The sequence below is a fragment of the Amblyomma americanum genome, chromosome 5 (assembly GCF_052857255.1).
Source record: "Amblyomma americanum isolate KBUSLIRL-KWMA chromosome 5, ASM5285725v1, whole genome shotgun sequence".
Lineage (NCBI taxonomy): Eukaryota > Metazoa > Arthropoda > Arachnida > Ixodida > Ixodidae > Amblyomma > Amblyomma americanum.
The window spans coordinates 196756042-196776825 of record NC_135501.1 but is presented as its reverse complement, the minus strand read 5'-3'; the positions used below and the strand labels follow the sequence as shown (position 1 = coordinate 196776825).

General features: G+C 45.5%; 1 protein-coding gene across 1 annotated transcript in view; it reads right to left on the bottom strand.

Moving 5' to 3' along the window:
- Positions 1-10340, bottom strand: part of LOC144135462 (uncharacterized) — a 29535-nt gene extending 19195 nt beyond the window's left edge. Inside the window, exons 1-2 of the mRNA XM_077668123.1 lie at positions 10127-10340; positions 3182-3392 (exon numbers count right to left, since the gene is read on the bottom strand). Of these exons, the coding sequence (XP_077524249.1) occupies positions 3182-3392; positions 10127-10340 (425 nt within the window). The remainder of the gene's footprint in view (positions 1-3181; positions 3393-10126) is intronic.
- Between the last annotated feature and the right edge of the window lie 10444 nt (positions 10341-20784).

The following is a 20784-nucleotide window of genomic DNA, read 5'->3' as shown; positions in this document are numbered from 1 at the left end:
CATATTATTACCAATGTTGGCGGACTCCAGAAAAATGGTGAACCACCTTAAATAGTGAGCTGTTAGCCTGTTTGTAATAATTACCCTAGAGTTAGGCGCCTAGTTGCAAGTAGGGTTTGTACCCGGTCGTTAGTAATAGCCGCACCACTTTTTAGGATTTCTAAAACGCGGTTACCGTTGCCGCTTTGGCTCGACAACATCATTAAACTCATTCCTGCTATAACCTATAGTTCGGTGTTAGCGCGAAGAGAACTGCAAGATTTCTTTGCACATACCGCAAATAAGTGCGCTCTTTTGACGCACAATCTGACGCTGCAGCAACGATGCTGTGGATATTCGCTGTTAAACAGTGCGCGAAGAAGGGACACACAAAAGAAATACACGCAAAACAAGCTCTGTAAAAGCACTGTAAAAAGCAGCACTTTTGTCAGCATGGCGTTTGCAGCCGGCACTCATCGAGTCTTCTTTCTTCGCCCTTGTCTCGTGTGTGCCAAGGAACCTCGAGGCGTTCAATGATTTATTTACCGCCCGCCTCGCTCCTTAAAGAACGTGGTTATGACGTTACAAGATTTTTTGGTTTCTTAGTTATGACGTCATTGTTTAGTACGCCTCATTCTTCCAAGAAGGCGCTGGCTCCGCACCATAAGCCAGCATGTTTTGAACGTACGGGCTTCTATGGAAGTAGCGCTACCACTCTGCGTCTACCGTGGGTGAGCTGGCGGGTGCGCTGGTCACGTGACATAGCTAATACCCCTGTCACGCGGGCATTTCGAGGGCCCTCGAACCGATAGTCGATCGACTCAAAGGCGATCGAGCGCTGCTACACGGGCAGTTTCAATGGCGATCGAGTCAATAGCCTATCGAGTCAACGGAGTAGCGCAGAACACCATCGAGATTTCGAAGGCCTTCGAGCGGTGCCCAAGGTTGCTAGCGTTGCTTCGAGCGGCGACAAGCGCACTTTCGTACACGACACATTCACGATACAAAAGCATGAACAATCATTATTCGCCTAAAATTTAATACAAGCAGTCCGTACAATAATTTTAAAATTGTATCAGACTGGTTTTGAGCGCATTAATCTTGCGTCGCGGTCTTTGCGTTGCTTGCGTACTTAGCGTTGACGACATGGCAGCGCCCTGCCCGCCCGCTTCACAGCGATAACAGCTTCGTCGCTAATCCCTCAACGCAATATCGTGTTCTAAGCTGTTGTATTCGCCTTCAATTTGCCCATTCTTACCCTCGCATAAATTTTCAAGAGACTAATAGCTCTTGTTTTCCAGATATCAAGGCGATTTCCCAGGTCTTAAGCCTGACGTAGCAGCGCTTCGACGCAGTTGGACTGGCTTGGTTTTGGCTCGTCTTGTATTAGAGTGGCTACAGCAGTGTCGCCATCTATCCGTCGCGAACGTGCAATTAAAAGGATTTTAAATGGCATGCGCGTATGCGTGTATTTCAGCATTTAGTATACATTATCACATACTTTTGTTATTTTTGCAAAATCCAAAGTAGCGATTGTGGCGCCACACAAGCTTGGCGTAAGACACGAGAACCATTTCAATGGCCATTGAGATTGGTCGTGTAGCAGCGACACAACTCCTTCGAGTTCAATGGCGATTGAGAATTTCGAAGACCCTCGGCTCGATGGCCATTGAAACTCGCCGTGTGACAGGGGTATTAGCCCTGTGGCTCCTTACAAAAATGGTCTATAGACAGTCTATAGACTTCTTAGAGACTATTTCGTTTCTATATTTATTTAAATTTTTTTCTATTCGTAGTTTATAGACTGCATATAGAGAAAATTCTACTAAAGTGTATGACCATTAATCTATAGGTAGTCTACAGACTGTCTATAGGATTGTTATTGCCTATAGACTGTTCTCTGGGGTTTGTCTGTAGATAGTCTATAGAATTTGTAGACAGAAGTCTATGGCCAGTCTGTAGAGTGTCTAAAAATTTGTAAGGGGCGGGCTCAGCGTCAGTTGAAAGGTGGGCTTGGTTGTGTGCAGACGCATCTACGCAGCTGCGCCCATATGATTCGAATGAAGCCAGAATCAACACCGTGCGTATCTAGCGCACCGGCTGCACAGGCTCAGCACATGTTGCGAGCAGCAAAGACGGACAGGAGAAACAGGCTGAGCGTACTTCAGACTTGACGGCTATCGCATTCTACACACATCATGTAATTAAGGCTTCCTTAATTTTTTCTTGTCGTCCGTAACTGTGCTAAGTCGTTATTTAGTTAAGAAGAACTTCTTGTTGGGCGAGTTGGTGCATACTGTTGTAGGTACGAATTGCGCACAAAAGACACACAGGAAAAAGCACGAGGGAGACTGAAAGGCCCATCCCATTTAGGCCCATCCCATTTAGGCCCATTTAGGCCCATCCGCTGGCACAATTGCCCGCGAACGAGTACAGTGAACACGGGAAAGTGGAAAGTGTGAATGTTTATATGCATTCCTGCATCAAAAATTCTGAGGGCACTTAAGCCTGCTTACGTGCAGGTATGCGAAAGCATGGCATTTTCTAGAGCGCGTGTTTTTTTTCCATGGTTCCTGTAGGAATTGTGTTTTTCATTTATTTTTACTTTTATTTTTGTTTCATTTTTATTTATTGATTTTTATTTCCTTTGATTTTATTTTTTATTTATTTTTTGCTCACCGTTTGTTATCTTTAATATTTTTTATTTTTCGTTTCGTTCTTCATTTTACACTATTTACTTTTTAATTCTTATTGATTCCTTATTTCCTTTGTCTTTAATTTTTATTTATTTAAATATTTGCTCACTGTTCTAACATTTTTATTATTTTTTATTCTTCCTTTAGTTTTTATTTTAAACTTTTCACTTTTTTTATGTTTGTGCTTATTTAATTCTTTTTTCTAATGACCAATTAATGACAAAGTAACCAATTACCAATTACCCATTACATATATAGTTATTGCCAACAGTATATGGGTTATAGCAATGATGCCATTGATGACGTCATAGTGTGACAGGTGTCGCAGACGAACGGACGAACAACGATGAGCCATTAAAGGCTTTCGCCTTAACAGGCCAGGCTTCTCAAAACTGCAAGTATTGCGGGTGTGAGCAGTTTCGCAGCAGCTGGACTGTGCTTCCTCTGTTGTGGGAGGCACACGCGCCTATAGCTTCGCCCCATGCTGCAGCCAACTATCCACTCACCGCGTGTGGAATGCAATGCCGGCGCCGGTGACGTTGTAGCCTCGGGCCACCGAGAGGAAGGCGTCGTAGCTGACCGGCGACGTGGTCGCCCTCACCTGCTCCTCCACCACGAAGACCAACCCGTAGTACAGGTAGTGGCAGAGGCCGTCTGGGGGATAGACGGCCCACGTAGTGGCAAAGCGGTTCACTGTGCACACCAGTTCGCGGTACCCTGCGTACGCAACGCGACCACACGATGATTATGGATTTTTATGGCGCAAGGGCACCTGCAGCCGAAGAGTGCCATGGCACAAGGTATGTTTTCCTCTGCTCAAGGTGGGCTCAAAGACACATTTCCCAAGCATTTCACCCTAAATAAGCCGAGCACCAGACCAAAAAGAAGCTTGTGCCCATCGTATGACCGGTGGGTACCCGGTGGCTCTGGGGATCGAACCCCGCACCCCCTGCTTGCGAGACGGACGCTCACGTACGGGGAACGACTGTGAGTCGAGAATCGTCGCCCCTGACTAATCGCCAATTCGCTTTCACTCACTTCTTCACTTCGTTGAACACTCCCTGACTAATCCGAACGCTCTTTCAAATACACGCTTAACTTTTTTTTAATGCGCCAGCAATAAAACGGCCATTATTGCAAAAAAAAAAGGGCAGAGTTTTAACGCCGTTAAACCAAGTATGACGCGCGAAAGCACTTGGTTTCGAATTAGCGTGTTTGCTGGCTAAACTTCGCTTTAGCTTGTCTTTCGAAAAATTTCGTGAAACGTGACCTTCCCCTGGCCGCACCATATCCAAGTCATTTCATCTCTAAGGTCAGGGGTCAAAGGTCGAGGCTTCAGAGACCCAACGGCTTTCTCAGGACTGCTAGTGAAGTAGAGCTTTCGCTTAAAAAGTGTCCTGTGTTGGCGTCTGAAGCCCCTGTCCCTGTATTCCCTGAAGAGGAGAGGAGGATGGAAAGAGGAAAACTTGAGAGAGAGAGAGGGCAGGAGAAAGAGGAGAGAGGACGAGTCAGTGAGGGAGATGGGTGGCGAGAGAGAATCCGTGGTAGCCAATCACAAACGAGGGGGTACGGCGTGGCGCACTGTGATTGGTGGATTGGTTCGGATGAGTGGAGAGGTTGTGCGGTGTGTCACACGGTGATCGAAATTGATTAACTCCGCGTACAAGCGAGAGGAGGCAGGGACTAAAGGCTATGTGAAAGCCTTACAGAGGTCCCCGCCCCCTACGCGGATTCGGCATCCTGTAATTTCAAGATATAAAGATAACTCCGTGCAATTACAAACACTGTTAGGATAAAAAGACAAAATACAGACAGTGATATACGGTCACAATCACTTCTACCATATACTATATACACAAGAAAATTTCAACTGGAATAATACTAAATTTTCGCACAAAACATTTCCATCGTCTCAGAAAATTTGAAGAAAATTTATTTATTTATTTATTTACAGATACCTTACAGGCCTCCGGAGAGGCATTGTGTAAGGGGGTCAAATACAGAAGTTAGTGCAAAATAGGTTAGGAAATAAAAAACAGTAAAGTACAGCAAAACACAAAAACAGGTGAGTTCGGATACGATTTCGCAATTCACAAAAAGAGATAAAAGTAAAAAATAACTACGTGTCATGTAACAAAAATAGGGGAAATGCACAAAAAGCTCTACAAAAGCAAAAAAGTATGTCAGGCATACATGAGGAAAGCTGCGCCTCAACAGAACCAAAGAGGCAATACTCTCAAGCAGCTGAAAACGATTTTATATGAGTAAAACACGTTTTTGGGCAAGTTGGTAACATTCTTGATTCATATTGCAGCGCAGAAGCACACACACACAGAGAAGGAACACGCAAAAAACACGGACGAACGCTGCACTCACAACTGGTTTACTGCGAAAAGAATTCAAGCTTAAAATGGCTCACGCATCTGCGCACTACAGAAAGAAAACCAAAACATACACGTGCCACGAAATAACATCTTATCGTATTGCCGCGAAAAGGTTGAATTCCGAAGCGTACAAAAAAACGGATGCATCACTAATGCAGCAATCTGCTTTTTCCTTTATGTGAAAGGCCTCCAGGAGTTCACGTGCCGTTTTATACTTGCTTCTGCCTAGGATTCGAACACTATCGAAACGTGGCGAACATGTCACGCATGACTGGCAGTGCCTAACCAAGTGCACATTCTCTTTGTTCTTTAAATTCCTTTGGTGCTCCCCTAGCCGGTCGTTAATACATCGCCCCGTTTGACCGATGTACACTTTTCCACATGAAAGTGGCAGCTCGTATACCACCTCAGAAGCGCATTGCACATAGGGCGTAGTGTGCTTTTTTCCACACCCGCTTCTCCTTGTTTCGCTTCCGGAAATACGAGGGCACAACTTTGACAGCTTCACCGGCGCCGAAAAAACGAGCGGCATCCCATACCTGTTCGCAACCTTCTTCATGTTATGCGACACCTTGTGTAGGTAGGGGGCAACTTCCGGTCGCAGGTTCATGTTCCTTTCTTTCTTCTTGGAGTTCTCTGTGCGTGCCTTCACTTTTTTCAGGCAAGCTTCTGCAACAGAAGTCACGACCGACAAGGGGTAGCCCGCTGACAAAATTCTAGCCAATTGGTTCTGAAAGCTAGACTGCATCTCATGGACGCACGATTTCTCAAGCGCCGAATCCAGACACAAACTAACTATGCCTCTTTTTATCACCTTCGAATGAGTAGAGTCGTAAGGCAAGAGTTGCTTCTGAACACGAGGGGCGTACATCCAACAAGTATGATCTCTGCCCAACTTCACTCGAATATCTAGAAACTGAAGTTCGTCGTTATCCGGTGTCTCGAAAGTAAATGTTAGACCCTTTCCATACTTCCTAAAAGCATCTAAAATCTTGTTAACAATAGCGCAGTAGTGTAAAGGGCTCTGCTTGTCCAAAAATATTAAAAAATCATCAACATATCGGTACACTTTGATGACCTCGTCCGAGTTAAAAACAGTGCTTAAAACCTGGTCAATGCTGGCTAAAAAAATGTCACTTAAAATGGGTGCGACACAAGATCCAATGCAAATGCCTTTCGTCTGTAAATAGAGGTGATTGTTAAAAGCGATAAATGTACCTTTAAGGTAAAATTCTAAAAGAGTCAAAAAATTGTCAACAGACATGCCAGCCGAATTTTGGAAAGGGACAACACCGCTCTTGTCAATGCATTGTCTCAAAGAAGCGAACAACTCTTGGTGAGGTATAGAATAAAACAGATCCTCTACATCGACAGAGAAAGCAAAGCCGATGTTGCGGTCGTTCTTGAGAAAATTAACATCTCCAGAATTTTTGACAAGGAACGGATCGTGAACAGTAAGTTGTTTTAAAGATTTTTGCAGAAACTGGCTAACATGTAACTGCCAAGAGCCTTTTTCACTTACAATAGTGCGGAAAGGGACCCCGGGTTTGTGCGTCGTAGCACTAAAGAAAACATTCAAAGCATTACCTTTAGACTTAGTGACTCGCGTACACAAAGTTTCATTCCCAACATCCTTGCAGAAGTCGGCTATCTTTTGTTTTGCAGTAGTAGCACGACGCTTTATAAGGGTGAAATTCTTTTCAACCGCTTGAAGGGATTTTTTTTCTTTGAAAAAAGTGAAGGCACGCACAGAGAACTCCAAGAAGTAAGAAAGGAACATGAACCTGCGACCGGAAGTTGCCCCCTACCTACACAAGGTGTCGCATAACATGAAGAAGGTTGCGAACAGGTATGGGGTGCCGCTCGTTTTTTCGGCGCCGGTGAAGCTGTCAAAGATGTGCCCTCGTATTTCCGGAAGCGAAACAAGGAGAAGCGGGTGTGGAAAAAAGCACACTACGCCCTATGTGCAATGCGCTTCTGAGGTGGTATACGAGCTGCCACTTTCATGTGGAAAAGTGTACATCGGTCAAACGGGGCGATGTATTAACGACCGGCTAGGGGAGCACCAAAGGAATTTAAAGAACAAAGAGAATGTGCACTTGGTTAGGCACTGCCAGTCATGCGTGACATGTTCGCCACGTTTCGATAGTGTTCGAATCCTAGGCAGAAGCAAGTATAAAACGGCACGTGAACTCCTGGAGGCCTTTCACATAAAGGAAAAAGCAGATTGCTGCATCAGTGATGCATCCGTTTTTTTGTACGCTTCGGAATTCAACCTTTTCGCGGCAATACGATAAGATGTTATTTCGTGGCACGTGTTTGTTTTGGTTTTCTTTCTGTAGTGCGCAGATGCGTGAGCCATTTTAAGCTTGAATTCTTTTCGCAGTAAACCAGTTGTGGGTGCAGCGTTCGTCCGTGTTTTTTTGCGTGTTCCTTCTCTCTGTGTGTGTGCTTCTTCGCTGCAATATGAATTAAGGATTTTATATGAATCGTGAGTATATAAATGACGTGCTAAGTGTTATCAATGAAGTGCTTGAGTAGATGTTTGCGAAAGGTGTCATGGTTACCCTGCAGGGCGATGCAGTCCGGAAGATCGTTCCAGAGACGGATGGCACGCGGGAGTGATGAGAAGTTGAAAACATGAGTGTTGCCATAAATGCGAGCATAGCTGTAGTTATTATGTAATCTATGTGATAAGCAGGAGAGACGTTGTAGATGTGCTGGCGGTGAATCAGTGGCATGGACGTATTTGTGAAAGATAGATAAAAGGGCAATGTCACGGCGAATTTGCAAATGAAGTTGGTTGGGCGCCCGTCACGGCTGCGGGAGGTGGTTGGTTCGGAACCCACCGCCGGACACCCACCGGTAAAAATGGGTACAAGTGGCCCCCGGCCTGGCGCCCGGCTTTCTTTAGGGGTGTTCGCTTGGGAGAAGCTCCGCAAACCCCGCTGCGCCCCTCGCGGGCTAAGCCGCAGTTTAGAACGACCTCGCAGCCTGCTAAAGGTGGTAGGGCACTCCGGTCAACGTGATCAGCAAAGCAGCAGCAAAAAATGTGGTAGGGCACTCCAAAGAAGGTGGTAGGAATACACATGAGCAATTTCTATAAATTATAAATAACAACGTACATAAAGGGCTGCACGCAACACAGACAAAAAATAATGAAAACAGCAGGACACGCTGATTACGTACGGAGAGAAATAATTAAAAACCACATTCTGTATTGCCTAAAAGCGCACATAGGATGAAAGAGGTAAGAAATACACACTCTCAGTAGCTAATCGGTTCGAAAATAAAAGTTTTGCCGTAGTAACATTTCCTTTATCTGCGTTTTGAATTTGGCTTAGATGTGATTGAAGGACTCGATCACGCCACCCGCGACCGTCAGGAGGAAAGACTAATGGTAACGCATACTCAGTAGCATAATTCCTAATCTCATTACACAGCCACATGCTTCATCCCATTCTTTTTCATTCAAATTCGCACAGACAATGTAGCCCGTTTCCTCGAAATGCAGTGATGTCTTGTTTTTCCGTCCGGGGAAAAGGCTATTTATATGAGAGCTTCACTATTCAGGGTTTCTATTTGTCCACATCGGCCAGTTACTGGGGTTTGGCAGCAGATAATCGTGAATTGTTTCGAAGTAAATAGCCCAAAGCCTGCACCAGGCTCTTCTAAGTGAACTCCAAATGCATTTTACTTCCGGTACCATTCCCCAGTTTTTATACACCCTTACCTCACTGACTGCTTGTTAACCTTGCGCTTATGTACACGAAGCACCGAAAGGTCGAACTTCTGGCTAGTTTAGTTTGGTTTATGGGGTTCAACGTCCCAAAGCAACTCAGGCTACGAGGGACGCCGTAGTGGACGGCTCCGGATAATTTCGACCACGTGAGGTTCTTTAACGTGCACTCACGCACAGTACACAGGCCTCTAGCATTTAGCCTCCACCGAAACTCCATCGCCGCGGCCCGGATCGAACCCATGTCTTTCGGGTTAGTAGCCGAGTACCGTAACCACTCAGCCACCGCGGCGTCACCCACCTACAGGCGTCACAAGCAGTTCAGAAACGCGGTCGGGTTGGACATGACCATGTGATACGTTACACTGCAATAAAGCGAGTGTAGTTGCCCACTGCCCACACGTGTTAAAAAATAACAATTTTTTGCTCAGTAGTAGGCATGAAGATGAATTACTCGACTCCATTTCTAGTATCTTAATTTTCAATCACATCGTAATTGTTTGGTTTATGATTTAGGGGGTTTAACGTCCCAAAGCGACTCAGGGACGCCGTAGTGGAGGGCTCCAGAAATTTCGGCCACCTGGGGTTGTTTAACGTGCACTGACATCGCACTGCACACGAGCCTATCGAATTTCGCCTCCATCGAAATTCGACCGCCGCGGCCGAGATCGAACGTGCGTCTTTCGGATAAGCAGCTAAGCACCATAACCACTGAGCCACCGCGGCGGCCACGCATCGTAATGTCTGAATACGACAAGCTAGTACGTGACCTGGCGCACCCGCTTTTTTCTAAAATAATTGTGATTCGAGGATCGACTACTTGCTATCGTGTTGCGAAAATAGAAGCTCTGAAAATTAGCGCACTACCATTGAGTTGAAACTGATAGTCCGCATCCCATATTCGGGAATTTTATTCCCGAATATTATTCCCAAGTGAAGAAGAATATGGATGGCATTCAAAATTTTCTCTGCGTCAACGCAGTTTATATATCGCGAATAAGTGTCCATTACAGGTGATGTTGCAATTATCTGATACGCGTTAATTTAAATTCACTTAATGACGTATACCATTTTGTTGCCCTGCACGAAGTGCTTAACTATGTATACATAACGCTATTTGTGTGCCAGTCGTTTTGTTTCTTGTCACGCTTTCGAACATTTCTCCCCTGTAGTTTTCAATTATTATTCTTACCCATTCTATTTTTTGTTCATATGGGATCGACAACAGGTCAAGCATGTGAATGCTTTTTCATCAGTTGTTGTCTCGCTGCCGAAATAAAGTCGAAATCTAAGCAACCCGCCCAGGAAGGACGGAAACGAATTCTCACTGTTTGATGGACGAACAGTGGTAAACCGCCTTGTCACTGGACCCGGAGGAACTGGTCCCGGCGGGACTGGTCCTGGAGGGGCTGGTCCTGGAGCGGCTGGTCCTGGAGGGGCTGGTCCTGGAGGAACTGGTCCTGGTGGTCCTGGTGGAACGACAGGCGGCGAAGGAGGACCAGATGGTGGCAAAGGACCTCGTGTCGGGACAGGAGGCTGCATCACCGGGCCACCACCACCTCCACCACCACCACCTCCACCGCCTCCGCCATCACCGATTGAAAACCCTCCATCGTCTTCGGAAGCCTCGGCAGCTGCAAATAACCAACAGCGTATTCTCAGCGGGTACGGCAGCATTTTGCGACCGAACACGAGACCGCGCAGTTCGATTTATGACTCCTACGGCCGCATCCCGATAAAGGCAAAACGGAAGCATTTTGCGACCGAACACGAGACCGCGCAGTTCGATTTATGACTCCTGCGGCCGCATCCCGATAGAGGCAAAAAAATAACGATGCATTCCTCGCGCACTATCACGACGGAGAGACGCATGTACCTTTTAAAAAACAAGCACAGAGCTGCACAACAGGCAATGAAACCGGCTACTCCAGAACTTTGGTGGCAATAAACGTGTCAAACAAGCACGCAAGGGAGTTGGTTCACTTCAAGGAGACCCGAAAAACCAAATACTTGCACTATTCACCTACACTAATGTACATTTCCACTACTTGCATTATGGACGGGGTGTATGTAAAAACAAATAAGAGGAAAAAAATTTGTAAAGCTACGTTTATCGGATTAGTTCATTAATTGGCGGAGGCTGTTACAACTTTGGATCACCCATATTGTCCAGCATTGTGCCGAGGAACCACCCTCAGGTTGCGCATTCCTCTGCTCTCAACGTAACATCCCGGGCAACTGTAGGCGAATACAACTCAAGAATGAAGTCGCTTTTGTCCGTCAAGGGACCCCTTTCCAGCTAATGGCATCGGCCGAGTCTCATGAGCCCGCTAGCTCGAGAATGCAGGGAGTGGCCGATGAAAGGGGATAGTCCCTTCCTTCCATGGTTGGGGGTAGTCCCCTTCCTGCATTGTCACGCAAATAGGCTCATGGGAATCAGCCGACGCCATTGCCTGGAAAAGGGTCCTTTGACAGGGAAAAGCCCCCTTCGGTCTTGTCTTGAGTTGTATCAGACTGTAGGTAAACCTTGCCTCCGACATTTTCACCCTCTTCCCCTTCGCAATTTCCCTCTCCCTCCTCAAAGAGGATCTTCCGCTCTCCATTTTGCCACCGGGCCATGAATTAAACGAATTTAATCAAGTTTTCATCATTAGGCAAATAAAAATAACACACGCAGTATTTGAAAAATCACGGCTGACGCTGCCGATTACACGGTAGAATGCAGGACTATATGGCTAAACCAAAGCTTGAACAGTTGTCGCAGTAAAAGTACATTAAAGCTCCTTTCACTATCCGGCCGGAATTAAATGCCAGCATGTCGTATCGGTAGAACACAATATCGCTCCCTGCGAAGTTAAGCCATTGCATTCAGGTGTCGTGGTTAATGTTTTAAATATATACTTTATACAGATGGTGTGCAAATTGGCGCGTTCAACAGTAGATTTCTAAAGTTCACAGAAAATTTCGAGTGTCAACCAAGAGAGCTGAGAGCACTTCTCACAAAAAGTCACTCGGTTACTACGAAAGTGACCTGCTTACGTTCGGTACTGTTTGCCGCCAGGAAGATGATAGCACCGGCGACGCCAAGCATGGCGAAGAAGACGCCAGTGGCGAGAACCGGCCCCATGCCGAATGCATGCTCGCTGCGAGAGCAGTAGGAGAAGATGGTGTAGAGTACAGCAGCAAAATACTATGGGAACGCTTAAGTCGCCTTAGGAGTGGAATGCAATAGCACTCGATTTCACATTTGTTTCAGTTCTGTTGCACCTTGCGTGAGTATTTGCTTACGTTCCTTTGCCATCGACCTCAGCCAGTCTAGTTTGCTAGCAGTCTATCTGTCTGCACGGACGGACGGACGGACGGACGGACGGACGGACGGACAGACAGACAGACAGACAGACAGACAGACAGACAGACAGACAGACACAGACAGACACAGACAGACAGACAGACAGACAGACAGACAGACAGACAGACAGACAGACAGACAGAGACAGAGACAGAGACAGGCAGACAGGCAGGCAGACAGACAGACAGACAGACAGACAGACAGACAGACAGACAGACAGACAGACAGACAGACAGACAGACAGACAGACAGGCAGGCAGGCAGGCAGGCAGGCAGGCAGGCAGACAGACAGACAGACAGACAGACAGACAGACAGACAGACAGACAGACAGACAGACAGACAGACAGACAGACAGACAGACGCTTCTGCTTCTTCAGGCAATGGTTGAGTTGTTCGAGAGGTAAATCTCCCGAGGGATCGGAAGTACACGCGCAGGCCTAAATTTTTGTCTGTACCTGTGGGGGGGGGGGGGGGGGGGGGGGGTGTGGCTGATTGCCCCCGAAGTGCTTGCGCATCGACAATAGCGTCCTTCAATTGCCACCGCACAAAGCCCCTGTATAGACGAAACAATATCCCGCGAGCAGCTAGTGTTTCGTTTGCATGCATAGCGGCCGGCGAACTTCAAAGAAACACTGTACGCCTTCTTATTACGATTTCAATGTACACTAACAATGGCGCAGAGAACGTAATAATAAACTACTTTAGAAACCAGCGAGTCTGCGTCGGTAAACGCTGCTTAAGTACAATTGCGAATTTGATTACGAATCTTACGAATCTACTTGAATTCCTGAAAAAAAGAGAAAAATTAATTTCACACGGTTGTTTTCTGCATCAGCACCAGCTTCGTGTGTTTCGCGTTCTGATTAGTTTCTCCTGATCGTAGTTTCCCCTCACTGATATCTAAGGCGAAATCAAGAATAGGATATGGATGTCGGCAGCTTAATGAAGCGCGAAGGGCAGATAGCCTAAGGTCCCTGAGGGTAATGCATTGGATTACAAGGGAATGCAAGCGTAACAGGGGGTGGCAAAGGTCCAGGCAGTGTGATAAGGTTAGGAAATTGGCAAGTATCAATTGTTCACAGCTGGCTCAAGAGAGAGCTAATTGATGATCATTTGGTGGAGTCTTTATCCTGCCGCGGACATATATAGTTGAGCACATCACTGTAGACGAGTCATATGCGTGTAAAAAGAGGAGCATTTTGTCACAGCAACATGAGCGTCTTATCACATTGCCTTATCGCTCCGAACCCACGTTATTCCCTGCGCGTCGTTATGTTGGCGGGGATTTAGGCTTGAAGCGCAAAAGTCTGTAAACATTCCAAGTGGTTCAGGGAAGGCTAAGTAATTTTCAAAAATAGGCTTTTTGGGATGAAAATATGGCTTTTGTGGCGTAGTATTACCAGTGTTTGCGGACACCGGAAAGCCGGTGAATTGTCTTACGTCGGAAGCTGGTTAACTAATTTCTGATAATTAACTTCTTAACTATCACAGCTAGGCACATGGTTGCAGTTACATTTGCAGCCGATCGTTAGTTAAAGCCATATCTGTTTCTAGAACTTAGAAAACGAGATTACCCTAGGCGCTCTGGCGCGACAAAATTTGACTTTTTTCACTAGTTACGTGCACTGGAAAGGTTGGTTTGCCTGCATGCTTTTCGAAAGCGCATGTATTTTTCCACAATGTAAAATAAAAACGGATGTGGATATTACTAACGACCGGCTACAAACCCCTGGTTTAAACTAGGCGCCTAACTCTAATGGTTAAAAAGTTAATTATTAAAATTAGTTACCCAACCTACTACTTATAACGATTCACCACTTTCCTGGTCTCCGCCAACAGTGGTAATACTATGCTATAAAAGCTTTATTTTTACCTCAAAAAACCTATTTTTGAGAATCATTTAGTCTTCCCTGAAACGCCTGGTATAAAATGTGTTTACGATCTCTTCGTATGGCTCAGTCTTTGCCGTGCAGGAGAACAGGCGATGGCTGATACTTACCGCTTTGGCCCGAGGCTAAAATAAAAATGATAATACAAGAAATAAATAATCTAGTTACTTGGCGGAACAGCCTGAAGTCTTGTCGAAACGTTGTCATGATCGTTTGGCGCACTCATAAATTTAGCACAGCCTAAACAAGAGGTTCCATTTCATTTAAGGCGCTTTATATTCAACACTATTCGTTTAACAAGTAAATAAAACTGGTCTGGTGAGTAATAAATGACTGTGAGTAATAAATAATTGAACCATAAGCTCAGTTGGCAGAGCGACTGTTCTGGAGAAGCGGTGGTCCCTGGTTCGAACCCCGAACCAGGACGAATTTTTGTCTAACTGCGAGGTATCTGAGAAAGCTGTATAGCTTCCCTTTCTAGCCGTACGGCTGCGGTTTGGTGGATGTCAATGAGTAATTACTCCCTTATTTCAAATCTACTGCACCTTGGGGATTCCCCTAAACATTTGACCAACCAAGAGCCTATTATGCTTCATGATGCGCATCAGTGGCTAAGAGTTTTTTTAACTCTCTCCCACCTTCTTTCCCCTCTTCCCGCTCTTTTTTTTTCCGAATGGCGCGGTTCTCGATTCTACCGGCATTTATGTAATTACGACGCTTGTGTTTTTGTCATCACAATCATCCCATTCCTCGATAGGCGATTCCAACTCGACCATACTAAGTTTTTTTTTTGTTTAGCGCGAAAGTCTGAAGAAATAAATACTAAAGAGGCCGTTATCACTTGCTGTAGGAATCAGTGTCACACGGAGTATAATAGACTTGTATTACTTACGAGCAGCGTAGGTAGAGTCGACTGCAAAAAGTAAAAATAAATAAAACCCTTATACGAAGTACATTTGATTCCGGATATCCAATAAGTTGATCAGATAATCCGATTAGTGCTTGATGAAGCGGCTCTTACCAAGCAATAAGAAAACTTCTACACCTTTCTCATCATAAAGCGTACGCTATGCGATAAAGAGCTCTCAAGTATTTACTTTAGCTTGCAGTGAGAAGGCTGGCGTTGTTGAAAGTAGCTGTGACAGCGTTTCACGATGTTAGGCATTTGCGTGTGATATTATGTTGGTTATAGTTAGAGCTCGGAAGTGCCTAAGAACGTTCACTACAACCGCGTCGGGATGGTGAGAATGAGTGGTTATTTGCTGCGCAGTATCGATAGGAGCCGTAACATGTGTGAATAAAATTTCGCACTTACTGCCTGACTGGTCGTAAACAGAGCCTGAAAGAAAGGCTTAATTGGAAAACATGCGCTTTCATACTGCTACATGCGTTGTGCAATACGAAGAGGGCGCTGTTAAACTGTCGCCGCATAATACCATATGTGTCGCGTCTCTCAGTCTTTGGGTAGTACTGAACTGGTGATAAAACTAATGCTAAGCGCTTAGTGATGAAAGCGTGTTGGTGATATTTATCTCCGTATTTTGGTTCTGCACAGCTACGCATTCTGAATGAACACTTACAAAAATTTCTTTAGACAGTCTATAGCCTGTCCAGACATTTTTGTCTACAAAAGTTTATAGCCTCTCTATAGACAGATCCTAGAGTGTAGTTTACAGGCAATAGAAATCCTATTGGCAGACTATAGACAATCTATAGAGATTTATGGCCATACACTTTTAGTAAAGTTTTGTCTATAGCCAATCTATAGACTGTGAATAGACAAAGAAATATTGACAGGAAAGCAAGAGTCCACAAGAAGTCTATAGACTGGTTATAGACCACTTTTATAAGCGAATATCTGGGGATTTCTGGAGAGATTAGTGGGGCAGTGGCGCCCTCAGATTACTGAGGGAAAAGATTACTGCGACAGTGGCATCCACGCACACGGCAGATATGAATGTCAAGATTCATAAATCTGAATTGAAAAAAAAAATTAAAACTACGCGCTTCCAAACTACAATCTTAGTCTTTTTTTTTTATCTGAACGCCAGGACGAACACACTTCTACAATTCCGAAAAATTTAGACCGCTAAGGTACCAGGGAATAAAATAAAGATAAGGTAAATATGGTTTTCCGTGTATATGCGAGTTGAACAGAAGATAAGAAAGACGATTGGCACGTACCTTGCTGCGGATAGTCTGAAACGTAAGAAACGTTAAGAAGTTCGTAGATTAATGCGCAATAGCCGAAATGTTCATGTTAAGTCTTCTTTGTCACGATAATTACGGCTAGTTAGCATTTACCTGCCGTTTTCTTATTCATATATAGTGATTAAAACGGTAGCGTAGTGCCAGAAGACTTTTGCGAGATGCGTTTTTAGGTCCTGTACTTACCACTTAAAAGGCTGAATTCCTCACAGTGGTACTTACCATACGCGTAAAGTTCTGAAATTAAAGTGAAGAATACATGCGCCAACCATTACTGATGGTGTTCGTTCCGTTAAACACACAGCAGGCCTGCGCGGTGCCTTGCATCCTGTTACAACGGCTACGCTATATCGGCTATTTATGTGATGTTCTTGTGAGCGAACAATGGAAGCGCTTAATAACAACTTTTATGTAGGCAAGGAAAACGCAGCCATATTGAAAATCAAGCAGCCAAACTCCTAAGCGCAGGAACAAGTCAGATTTCTTAAAACCGACACACACAGCGTAACAAGTGGCAGAAGGAATAGTTAAACTAATACGTTAGAATATGCACATGGCTCGACCAATTTTTTTTTCCTGCCAAGATTATCAGTGGTCGCATAAACATTTGCCGGGATAATGCAACAGGAACATTGCAGATGAGATATTAGAGGGCTTTAAGGAGGCCAGAAGAGATTCTTACCGCCCATGGTCACTCGATCAGTTGTCTACAGCCTGAAGCTCCAGTGGCGTTCGAAATCGACTGGTCCTGCTCTGGATGGTGGAACAAAGATTTCTAAGCGTGAGAACAACGATTAGCACGGAAGTGGTGTCAGGGAAATTTTAAGTTCCAACCTGACGAAAGCACTAAAGATGCAGACAAGCATAACGCGTATGTCCGCATGAAAAGAAAGTAAATCACAAGACTCACTGATTCATTGATTGATTGATTGATTGATTGATTGATTGATTGATTGATTGGCTTAGCCAGACTAGCTGTGGTGCATTAAGGTGGTGCAATAACAGTGGTGCATTAAACAAGGAAGCCGACATTACCACTCTGTACTACACATCGTTACAAGAAATTAAAAGGAAGGAAACAGAGCCAGTAAGAGAAAAAGGATCACGCAGAAAGGAAGTACATATTTGTGCCGTACAAAATGGGGTAGTTTTTATGAGGGAGGTGAAAAAAAAGGAAGGACGTCTTTGCATTCGTCACGCGTGCCTGGGGCTGCTGTGAAACTTCCATCACGTGTGAATGTGTTTTGTAATTAAGGTATTAAGTAAGCAAGTTTCTGAGCAGCACAGTTCTCAACAAAGGGGTTTGAAAACGGCTAAAGCTAAAGCTTCGGATGCTAAAGCATCGCCGAAAATGAGTGTGGCCTAAATACAATAAAGTTTAAATTTTCTCCGAGCAAAATGTGCTGGGGAAGATTAGGCGCCTAACCACAGCGTAGCTAAGCATACATGTTGGGCCCGCTGCCTTAAGTGAAAATTGCCTGTGAGGCAACGCCAAGAAAAAAAAGCGGGAAATTCGGTTATACAACGAGGCAGTGGGAACAGAGCCTGCAATGTTCTAGATGAGCACCGCTTTATCGGTTATCACTAAGATCCGTTAACTTTCAAACAAAACCTCTCGATATGCTGACTCTCGCGGTTATATCGATCGCGGATTTGAATTGTCGTGGAGTGATTTCGAAGACTGAAAATAGAGAAATTCTGATTGGGTTTCTGCGGCTGCATGGACCAAGCAAATACAACAGTGCACGCATAGCTTCAACACCTCCAAGAAAGCTGTAAGAAAGCTTCAAGTCATCAAATTTAAGTGGAGAGGTTTTGTTTACGATTATTAACCATGTAGACTCATGGCCACAAATATTACTTCTTTGTGCGCTACTCAGACTAGGAGGGAATTGTCACTGAAGCACCCGAAGTAAAATGTGGCCTGCTGCCGTACAGAACAAGTGTGCCATTTGCGATTCAAACTTCCTAAACATAAAGCAGAACTAGAATACCAAAAAATAATCAACAAAGCAGTTAAGAACGAAGTCCACAGAAGCAACGTCAGTGAGAACTTCGACATCCACTTAATAATAATTGGTTTTTGGGGAAAGGAAATGGCGCAGTATCTGTCTCTTATATCGTTGGACACCTGAAATGCGCCGTAAGGGAAGGGATAAAGGAGGGAGTGAAAGAAGAAAGGAAGAGAGAGGTGCCGTAGTGGAGGGCTCCGGAATAATTTCGACCACCTGGGGATCTTTAACGTGCACTGACATCGCACAGCACACGGGCGCCTTAGCGTTTTTCCTCCATAAAAACGCAGCCGCCGCGGTCGGGTTCGACATCCACTTAGAAACTTCTCTCAGCATTCCTCTCGCTCCGCCGAAGGGACGTGTTCGCTTAATAATTTTCCTCTTTCGCCAGCTGTTTGACAGGAAATCATCGCTTGTTGATGGCCTTCTTAAGTAATGTTTTATTTTTGAGTCGCGCTATATTTGTAGCGTAATGCTGAACTTTTTGCTCACGAACCGTCCCAAAGTAACCGTTAACTTCAGGAAAGCTGCATTGTATACTGCCATGTAAGACGTGGCTCACCAACGGTTAAATCTCCAGGCTGTCAATGTTCCTCTTCCAGACGTCAGGTGGTCACGGATGTGCGGTGGTCAACAAGCTTTGGTAGCAGACGGGAACAGGACCTCTCTGCTCTTGTCGTCAGGCAAGACCTTGATGCGGGGCCGTCCAAGATCTCTTGGGACACCTGCGAAGTGGAACACTGATAGCAGGGAACGACGGCATCTTCAAAGTTCCGTGGTCAAAGCTGTCTCGCAAGCTACAAGCAGCGCTTAGGCGATATATAAGCAGTGCTAAGGAAGGAACGGTAGGCCTAACCTCGCTCAAACGTGGCAGATTCCGCTCGGGAGAACAGAGGTTTGCCTCCAGGCAAGCGGGTAGCGATCAGTGGGGCTTCTGGTTTGAACTGCTGCTGCAACGCCTAGACTGGCGCGAGCGCGCTCTGTCTTTTGTCTCTTCGTCGCAAGAGATCCTTTGCGCGTGCTTGCTACCGGTAGCTGTCCGATGAACCTTTAGCAAAAAGGTGATGAAGTTAAGCACGGATCATAGTACGTGCGCTGTTTTAAATCTGCGTCGAACTTGAAAGGAAAATCGTTTGCCTCTTTGAGGTTGCTGCTTCGTATCCATTAGCAAACTTAACAAGAGGCAATGCCGCGTGACAAACAAGGACGACCGAAAGAACGAAAACAAAGGCCCTGACTGCTATTAACTGAGACGGTTTATTTGCCTGTGCAACACATACTAACGAGAAAAAGGCTGAGGGCATCACGTGGTCATAGGAGAAAAAAAAAGATGACGGAAACCATTTTAATAGGAGCGGGTACTTAAGGGTTGGGGGGGGGGGGAGATAAAGCAGATCTTTTTGTTCAAGATCCTGATTGAAAGTGTGCTGACGCAAGTCTAAGCTCTTTTCCATGCGGCGGGGTTGACTTGCTGGGATATGAGGGGCTCTATCCCGCCAACTAAGCTGATAATGTCTATTGTCTATTGTAGTAAAGCCGGAACAGCCACAGACCGCAGTGAGCTGTACTTTAGTAGGCTAAAAAAATCGTTCAAACAAGCTCATTGGTAGGTGTTACAACGCTTTACTAAGAACAACGCTGGTGTAGCGCAGCCCGCTGCAGGATTTTGCGTGTTCAAACTTGCGAGAGCAGTCTTTCGCTGCTGTTCTTCAATCACTGACAAATGCCAGTTAACTTCTTCTCTTGTATGATTCAAAGCGGCCGGACGTGCATGTCTGGTTACTTGCACATTGCCCGACAAGTGAAGCTGATGAAGCTCGGTTAATATATATGACGTAGTTAAATTTTTGTCTCATTCTGAGTCAACGAACTACTTCCTGGAAGGATTTTAACGCCGGGATTACTTCTTTCCCGAGCCGTCCCGGGCAGCATTCTAAAAAGAAATAAAATCCGCAACGTTTGTATGTTTTCGCGCTTGAAGAAAACGCAACTATAATAGACACCAAAACATAAGCAAATAAGCCTTCACTAACCTTCTTTCTCAGCCCACACGATGGCCCTCTTTGATCCGCGTCGCTGCTAGAAAGTCTCAAAGTGCACTTACCCAGCAATATTGGATCAAAAGCCAGAAAATGGACTTGTATGCCCGGGCCCGTTCTGGGCCCGCAGCTTCAAGCCGGGCCCGGCTCAGGCCCGGAGAGACAACGCAATTTCTGGCCCGGCGGGCTGGCCCGGACCCGTGCAGAGCTCTGGCCGGCAGTCTTTATTCTTGCAACATATCGGCAGAGAGTCAGTTATCAGCTACCACCATGCTCAACTGCTGTGTCAGCGTGCTGCGTCTGTTATCAGCATGCTCACGCACACGCCCTGTATGACCGGCGTACGTGCGACCATACTTATATGGTATACCTTTCAGATAACCCTTCTTGCTTTGACCATAGCAGGTGTCCTGCTTTTGTAGCGGTAGCTACATTACAGTAGCATTTCGAGCCTTCAGCGTGTCTGCGCCGCCACGCTGCCACGTGGT